Source organism: Anser brachyrhynchus (genome assembly GCF_964034855.1).
Source record: "Anser brachyrhynchus genome assembly, chromosome: 26".
Taxonomy (NCBI): domain Eukaryota; kingdom Metazoa; phylum Chordata; class Aves; order Anseriformes; family Anatidae; genus Anser; species Anser brachyrhynchus.
Window position 1 is genome coordinate 6236045 of NC_137719.1, and position 8600 is coordinate 6244644.

At 66.0% G+C, this 8600-nt stretch overlaps 1 protein-coding gene across 2 annotated transcripts; it reads left to right on the top strand.

Moving 5' to 3' along the window:
• The first annotated feature begins 177 nt into the window (after positions 1 to 177).
• ZNF703 (zinc finger protein 703) lies at positions 178 to 6735 on the top strand. 2 transcript variants are annotated; one of them, XM_080568152.1, is made up of 4 exons: positions 178 to 1113; positions 1450 to 3529; positions 4231 to 4349; positions 6400 to 6735. In XM_080568152.1, the coding sequence occupies exons 1-2, from the start codon at positions 532 to 534 to the stop codon at positions 2827 to 2829; spliced, it is 1962 nt and encodes a 653-aa protein (XP_080424278.1). In that variant the 5' UTR covers positions 178 to 531; the 3' UTR covers positions 2830 to 3529; positions 4231 to 4349; positions 6400 to 6735. The 2 variants fall into 2 exon arrangements, with proteins under 2 accessions (XP_080424278.1, XP_080424277.1); XM_080568151.1 differs by lacking the exon at positions 4231 to 4349.
• Positions 6736 to 8600: the final 1865 nt, after the last annotated feature.

Below are 8600 nucleotides of genomic sequence, written 5' to 3' on the forward strand. Positions count from 1 at the left end.
GCCAAAGAGAGTGGAAAACCACTGGAAGAAATGAGTATTCTTGGTAGCAACGCAAGGAAGTGGCACGTTTCGTGGGCCTGGCTCAGCTCTGCCCGCTGCCCCCCCAGCAACCCACAGGGGCCGTGCCACGTCCTGGAGGTGTCCCCCCTCCCACCACCCCCCAGGGCAGGGGGCAGCGCTGCAGGGCGGGTGCACGGGCCGCTGCGGCAGGGCGCCGAGCTGAGTCGTGCCGTGCTCAGCTGTGCCAGGCTGCTCTTAGCCGAGCCACGTCGCAGCGGCCGAGCCACGCCGCGGCGTGCCAGCTGAGCCGTGCCGTGCCGCGATAAGGCACGCCAGCTGAGCCGTGCCAGCAGGGCCGCGCCGTGCTATGCCAAGCCGTGCCAGCCAAGCCGAGCCGTGCCCTGCCAGCCGAGCCGCGCCAGGCCACGCAATGCCTAGTCGTGCTGAGCCGTGCTGAGCCGTGCTGAGCCGTGCGATGCCCGGCTGCGCCGTGCCGTGCCGTGCCGAGGCGAGCCGTGCCGAACCGGGGGGATGCCGGGGGATGCCGAGCCGAGCCAGGCGACGCTGAGCCGAGCCGGGCGATGCCGAGCCGAGCCGAGTCTTGCCGAGCCGAGCCGAGCCGAGCCGGGCGGCTCTCCCCCACGCGGCGGCGCGGCGGCAGCACGGCGGCTCGCCCCCCCCACCGGCGGCTCTCCCCGCCCCGGGGGCCCGGCCGGGCGCGGATTGGTGCGCGGCGCCGGCCCCCTCGGAGCGCGGCCGCCATCGGGGCTATTTGACGTGTCGGTGGGGAAGGGGAAGGGTTTTGTCTCGCCGGGGCCGCCGCCGCCGCCGCTCCGCCGCCCGCCCGGCCCGGCCCGGCCCCGCGGAGCCCGGCGCGCCCGCCGCCGCCGCCCGCCCCAAATGAGCGGAGCCCCCGGCGGGCCCCGGCCGAGGACCCCGCCGAGCCGCGGAGCCGCGGGCGCCCCGTCGCCCCGGCCGCCCCCCGCCGACCCGCTGCGCCAGGCCAGCCGGCTGCCCATCCGCGTCCTGAAGATGCTCAGCGCCCACAGCGGCCACCTCCTGCACCCCGAGTACCTCCAGCCGCTCTCCTCCACGCCCGTCAGCCCCATCGAGGTCAGTGCCCGACGCCCCCGCGGCCCCGGCTCCCCCCCCGCCCGCTCCCCCCGGACGCCCCCCGAACCCCGCGGTGCCGGCCGTGCCCGGCTCCTTCCCTCCCGGCCGGCCGCGGCCCCCCGCCCCGCGCCCCCCTTCCCTCCCTGCCCTTCCCTTCCCTTCCCTCCCCGCCCTCCCTCTCCTTCCCTTCCCCTCCTCTCCCTTCCCTTCCCCGCGCCCTGGCTCGGCGCCCGCCGGCCCCGCGGTGGGGGGGGGGGGGGGGGGTTGGGGGGGCCGGCCCGGGGGGCGCCGTCGGGGCCCCCCCCTGACCGGCGCCGCGCTCCGCTCCGCCCGCAGCTGGACGCCAAGAAGAGCCCGCTGGCGCTGCTGGCCCAGACCTGCTCGCAGATCGGCAAGCCCGACCCGCCGCCCTCCTCCAAGCTCAACGCCGTGGCCGCCGCCGGGCTGCCCGCCGCCGACAAGGAGCCCGCCGCCCGCCCCGCCGCGCTCAAGCCGCCGGGGGGGGACGCGCCCCCCGAGGACAAGTCCAGCTTCAAGCCCTACTCCAAGGGCGGCGCGGAGCCGCGCAAGGAGGGCGGCGCGGACAAGGCCGGCTTTCGGGTGCCCAGCGCCGCCTGCCCGCCGTTCCCCCCGCACGCCGCCGCCGCCTCGCCCGGCGGCTCCCGCGGCGCCTCCCCGCAGCACGCCGAGCCCAAGGGCGCCGAGGAGAAGAAGGAGCCCGAGGCGGCCAAGCCCAGCCCCGACGGGGCGGGCGGCGCGCTGGGGCGCGGGGCGGCCGAGCCCGGGGCGCACGGCGAGCCCCCCTCGGGCCGCAAGTCGGAGCCGCCCGCCCTGCCGCCCGCCGGCCATGTGGCCCCCGTGTCGCCCTACAAGCCCGGCCACTCCGTCTTCCCCCTGCCGCCCTCCAGCATCGGCTACCACGGCTCCATCGTGGGCGCCTACGCCGGCTACCCCTCCCAGTTCGTGCCCGGGCTGGACCCCACCAAGCCGGGCCTGGTGGGCGGCCAGCTGCCGGGCGCCCTGGGGCTGCCGGGGAAGCCGCCCAGCTCCAGCCCGCTCACCGGGGCCTCGCCGCCCTCCTTCATGCAGGGATTATGCCGGGACCCGTACTGCCTGAGCTACCACAGCGCCTCGCACCTGGGCTCCAGCAACTGCTCCAGCTGCGTGCACGACCCCGGCAGCCTGAAGAGCGGATACCCCTTGGTGTACCCCACGCACCCCCTGCACTCGGTGCACACCACGCTCTCCTCCAGCGGCACCGCCAGCCTGCCCGGCCACCCCCTCTACACCTACGGCTTCATGCTGCAGAACGACCCCCTGCCCCACATATGCAACTGGGTGTCTGCCAGCGGACCCTGCGACAAGAGGTTTGCCACCTCGGAGGAGCTGCTCACCCACCTACGGACCCACACGGCCCTGCCGGGGGCGGAGAAACTCTTGGCGGGTTACCCTACCTCCGGGCTGGGCTCCGCGGCCTCCTGCCACCTCCACCTCCCGCCCGCCGCCCCCGGGAGCCCCAACACGTTACCGGCCTCCCTGTCCTTGAGGAGCCCACACACTTTGGGACTAAACAGGTACCACCCGTACGGCAAGAGCCATTTGCCCACAGCCGGCGCCCTGCCGGTGCCGTCCTTGCCGGCCGCCGGACCTTACTACTCCCCGTACGCGCTCTACGGCCAAAGACTAACTTCAGCTTCTGCACTCGGATACCAGTAACTACGGCAGCCCCTTCCCCTCCTCCGGTCTCCTCCTTGCCCGAGCTCCCCGCTCCCTCCTTGGACTGTGTATTTATTTACTGTATGTTAGCTTAAAGCTGGGAATATAAGTGCATTAATCCACCAATGAATCAATGGTATGCAAAAAGTCTGTGTCCAAAAAAAAAAAAAAAAAGAAAAAAAGAAAAAAAAAATCTTTACTTTGCAGGTGTGGGGCTTTTATTTTTCCCTTCTGTTTCTTTTGATTTTTTTTTTTCTTCCCCTTCTTAATTTCCCCCCCTGAGAAATTCTTGCATGACTCCTGACACACAAGGAAAAAAAAAAAAAAAAAAAAAAGAACGTTTCTTCCTCCTCCCCCTCCTCGTTTATCGTTCTGGGATTCAGTTTCCGTTTGTAAAGTTAACAGATGTAATTTTTTTTTAATTTTTTTTTAATTTTTTTTTTTTTTTTTTGCGATGTGTTTTGGGGACCGGGGGTGGCCGCGGGCGGAAGGACGGGAGCAGGCCCGGCCGTGCCGCCCCTCGCCCGGCAGCGGCGCCCCCGGGCAGCGCCCGGCCCCCCCCCCCCCGGCCCGGCACCGGCACCGGCACCGGGCCCCCCCCCCCCCGAGGACGGAGCAGCGACGGGCGCGGGGCCGCCCCCAGCCCCAGCCCCGCCGCGGGAGGGCTGCGAGCATTTCGGGTGCCTAGAGCTCCGGCTTGGTAAGTCTTATTTTGTTAATAAATGAATACTTGGTTATATTCACCCTGTGGTGTGTGCTCTCTTCCATCCCCCCCCGGCACCCTCCCCGGTCCCCCCCCGGGGGCTCTGTGCCCCCCGCACCCGCCGCAGCGCCCCGGGGCCGCCGAGCGCCGAGCTCCGAGCCCCACCTAGCGGCGGCGGCCGGGGGGGCTGCGGCGGGTGCTGGGTGCTGGGCGCTGGGTGCTGGGCGCTGGGTGCCGCCGGGGTGCGGAGCGGGGGGGTGCCGAGGTCGTGGTCCCGGGGGAGCGGAGCGCTGGGGGGCGCAGGGAAGGTTCGAGAAGGCAGCGGAGCTGAAAGCGATGCCAAGAGCCCCGGTGTCCCCCCCCCGAGACCCCCCCCGGGGCGCGGAGGTCGCGGTGCTGTGCCCGTCGCTGCACCCAGCGGAGGGGCTGGGATTTGGGGCTGGGGGCCGCAGCCTGACGCGCCCCCGGTCCCGCTCCCGTGCCTTGTGCGAGCAGCCGGGCGCTGGCGCAGGCTCGGGCTGCCCTCCCCGGCTGATCGCTGCCGTGCCACGAGCGCCGTGGGTTTGGCGAGGGGCTCCGAGACCCCTCGCTCCCGCTGGGCGCTGAGCACGCAGCAGCACGGGCAGGGTCGGGGGGCTGCAGCCCGCTGCGCCCACCCCACGCCGCTGCTCGGGGCCATCCCCGAGCTGTTATTCCAGCAGCAGCCCGACCCTCGCAGCGGGACCCCCGGCTGCACCCCGTGAAGCCCCCCCCGTGCTCCCGTTGCCCCCCATGGCTGTTCTCTGCTGTTGAGTGCTTTGCTCCTGTTGCATTTTGGGTGAGTCATGCAATTAATCCCAGTTAATTGCCTTCTCTACATTGCCTTATGCCCCGTGTTTAAATTCCTTTGTGTCCTTTGAGCTGAAAAATAATGCGCTTAGAACGGGGGCTTGTTTTGCCAGTGAGATTTTTATTTTTCTGCCCGCTCCTCTGAGCACGGCCGCGGGCGCGTGGCCGGAGGGTGGGCGGTGGCCGGGGCTCTGCCGCTGGCGGCCGCTGGAATTGAGGAGGCCGGGGTCCGGTGGGCAGCCCCGACCCTGAGCCCCCCCCGGCTGCGGGGAGCAGTTTTGTGGGTCTGTGGTTACCCCGCCGGGGCCGTAGCTCGGGTCTGGCTTTGCTCCGGGTCTGCCTGCGGCAGCCGCTGCCGGTGTTGGCAGGATGAGGGCCGCGGGACTGCAGAACCGGGCTGGAAGCGAGGAGGTTTTGAGCATCGCAGCGGGTGCTCCCCTCGGAGGGGACGGCACGGGGTCGCAGGCCAAGGCGCCGCCAGATAGCTTCTGTGCTTCGGTCCCCGCTGTTGCAGAGCTGCGCGGGGCGTTTGCAGGCGTGACGGTCCCCCCGAAGGCCCCCCCTGCCCTTCGGCAGCGTCGCCTCTCCCTGGGCATTGCCCCGTGCCCTCCGGCAAGGCTGCTCGGTGTCGGCCTCGCTCGGGCGCCGCTGGTCCCTGGCGTAAATCTCGGCTCCTCAGCCGCAGCTCCCAAACCCCACGCCTGCTGCGGGTCCCTGCAGCGGGCATTTTGTTCCGCTGGGCTTTGAGGCATCCTCACCGCCAGCGCTGCGGGGCTGTGCGCAGGCTCTCCCTGCGCCACGGGGCAAGGAAGGCGATGCTGCGGTGCCGCGATGCCCCCGGATGCTCGGGGATGCCGCTGGGCCTCGGGCTGTGGGGTCGCGGCGTGCCTGCGGTGCGATGCTGCCATGGAGCAGCCGGGGATGGGACGAGGGGTCCGTGGGCAGCACCGCCTGCATGCAGGGAGAGCCCCGGGTGAACGGTGCGGGCTCTGTCCCCCCCTCGCTCCCCAAACCCCTCCTCGCGCCAGGACGCTCCCAGCTCCAAAAGCGAGCCTGTGCGCCTCCCCTCCGCCTCCAGGCAGACGGGGATGCTGCTCAGATGCATCCTGCCGTGCAGACGGTTCCCCGAGGAATATTTTTTTCCCCTCCCTAAAGACTGCAGCACCGGGGCCAGGATGTGTAAACACTGCAAAGTATCATCTGATACCAGCCGACACTCGGGGGCTTTATCTGCTAGGAAATTATTGTGTTGCTGATATATTAAATAACTCCCTATCTAATGTATGCCCAGGTTACTGCAGAATTCATTTTACAATAAGAGCACTGGGATGCACTTTATTAATCATTCTGTCTAACAACCTGCACTCCACAGTTTCGGTTTGATTTGATTCAATCCTGTCTTTCTGCAAAATATATGGCTGAGTGGGTCGGATAATGTATGGCTTAATTTAGAGTTGTATGGGTTTGAATTACCATTTTCATAATGTGCTGTGCATTAATGTGTTGCATCATTTATACAGAAAAATGTGCAAGGTTTCAAACCTCTCCGGGAAGCAAAAGTCACCTAAAGGGAGCGCGGAGCAGCAAGAAAGGGCCTTTCAAAGCCGGCTGGCAGGGGGTGCTTTTTGGGGCAGGAGGTGGGATAGGGAGGGCCGGGAGCGGGCTGAGGCTCGGATAACACAGGTGGGTGTTAGGACACGGGAAATGTGTGTTTGAGGCCGTGTTGGCAGCGAGCAGCTCTCCTCCTTATTGCATAACAACAACTTTTCCAGCTAGCCCTGAATTGCAAGAGACCTCCAGCGGTTGACTCTCAGGTGACCCTGATCCCAGCGCTCTCCCGTGGACGGCTATAATAACACCAGCTGTCAGTTACCCCGGCTCTGACTGAGGAGGAAAAAGCACTGATTATCCAAATACAGTCATTAAAGGGGAAATGTGTTTTTAGGACTGTCAGAGTGATTAATGAGGGTTAGCAATCCTTGCAAATGCACTTGTTTAGTCTAACTGGCAGCCTCTATTTTCCTATTGATTTATTGCAGCAGTTGCTGAGGCCGCAGTGTGTGTGGAAGGAGTCAGGACACTTCGCGACTGTGTGCTGTTTCAGTGGAAAACATGCAGGATTTTGTTGTGAGCGGCGGAGGGGGGCTCCGGCTGAAAGGCACGGTGCGCTCCCGCTTTGCCCCGGCCGTGGAAGGCAGCTGAACAAAGGCAACATTATACCTTGTGCCGGGGAAGGAATGACTTGGACGCACATGCAAAACAGCTCCGCCGCGCTGCGCGCCGTATAAATATCCCCGTTTGTAAAGCCCGAAGCCCATCTGACCACAAACGATCTGTCCACCCAATAAATATGCGAGCGAAAGAGCGAGGCCGTATTTTTTTTTGTTGTTGTTGTTTTCCTTCCTCTCCGGCACGCAACCCCCCGATGCCCGTGCGGAGGTGTCTGCCCGCGGGCGCACAAAGCGGTTCAGAGAGCGGAGCGCGAAGTCTTCAAGGGCTGGTGCGCGCCCGCCGAGGGGAGGTCAGGTCAGGCTGCGGAGGCAAGGGCCGGAGCGGCAGCGATGGTGGGTGGATGAGAAGTTTCTCTCGGCTGCATAAAGCAGCTTTTCTTTCCGTGTGAGCCCTGGTGGAAGCCCTGGAGAATACAGGCTCTGTGTTTCCTCCCCGCTGGGGACATCTCCTGTCCCCCTGCCAGTGCCCCGCGGGAGCCTTCCCAGGGGGAATGAACGTGGGGAAGCGTCCCCTTGAGCCCCCCGGGCTGGGGCTGGGGCTGTGCAGAGCAAGCCTGGGGACGGGGGGATGGAGGGGGAGCAAACGGAGAAGGGCTCAGGAGCATAAAGGGGTGTCCTGTGGTTTGCCTCCAGGCAATGTCAGTAGCAGGAGAGCGCCAGCGAGAGGAGGCGCGTGGAGAAGAGCGAAGACCTCGAGGTGCTCAGAGAGCCCCAAAGCCAGGGGAGCGGCCAGAGGGTGCCCAACGGCCTGGAAAGCTGCAGAGGGGAGAAGGCTTTCACGGGGCTTTGTGTGACTGCTGAGGAGCCACCGCTGCCACTTCGTTGCCCAAAACCCAGTGTGTGGCACGAGTCCTCCCGGCGGCACCGGCACCTGCTTGCAGCGGGGATGCGCCGACGCCTTCCCCATAACAGGACGCCCGTTTTGTGCTGGCTACGGCATGGGAAGCGCCCAGGGTGACCGTACGTGGCCGTGGCTCCTGCCGCCTCCTGCAGTGTCTGATCCTGCTCAGCGCCACCGTTGGCACAGGGGCACCGTCGGGCTGCGAACTGCCCCGGCCCCGCGGCGGAGCTGCGCCCGCGCTGGCTCCCTGCAAAGCGCAGCCCCGCTCGCTCAGATTTACACCGGCGCGCGTGTAAGTGATACTGTTCATTACTGTGATGCATGGTTAATAGTTATCTCTCTGTTTATTATCATGATGAATAACTGAAGAGTCGTAATTCTGTATACACAAATGTTTCAGCTAAACGCTCGCTGGAGAATGCTGGGGGAGACGCTCGGCTGACAGCTTAGTTTACAGAGTATATTCCTTGAGCTCAATTCACAATAACAAACAGATTTCCACAGACCATAATGTTTTCTAACCCAGCTTTTATGGAAACCTCCCGGAGCAGCTTTGCCATGACTTCACCCCACCTTCCAGCACCATGCACGGGACGGGACGGGGGGAATGCGACCTTCCCGCGGGCGGACCGACCCCGGAGGTGCCTTTGCAAGATGCCGAGAGCTGATGCTGCACCAGCAAAGCGATGCCGACGCAGGGACTGAGCGGGGTGGCACGCTCGGCGCTGGGCAGGTGTGGCACGTCCAGCACCTCGTGGTGCCAAACGCCGGCATGGTCCCTGCTGGCACCCAGAGCCGGAGCCCTTGTGGCCCAGCAAGCAGGCGGCGGCTGCAGGACACGCAGCGTCCCTGGCATCTGGCGAGCAGACGCAGCAGCCTCGGCTGGTTTTATAATCGCCCATAAATCAGGCCTCCTGCAGCCCGACCGCGGGCACCCTGCCGGATCAGAGAACCAAAATGGCCTGGTTTTCCCCTCCGTGTTTGCAAGAGGACTCGTGGCAACGGCTCGAACATCTCCACCGGCCACCCCCTGGCACCCTCCTGAGACCCCATCCAGCAGCCGGGCTGCGGGGCGATGCTGGTCCCCGCTGCCCCTGCTGCCTCACCAGGAGGAGGAGACGCTGCTGCCAGAGAGAAAGGGACCCACGGGAGCTGGGGTGCTCGTTGC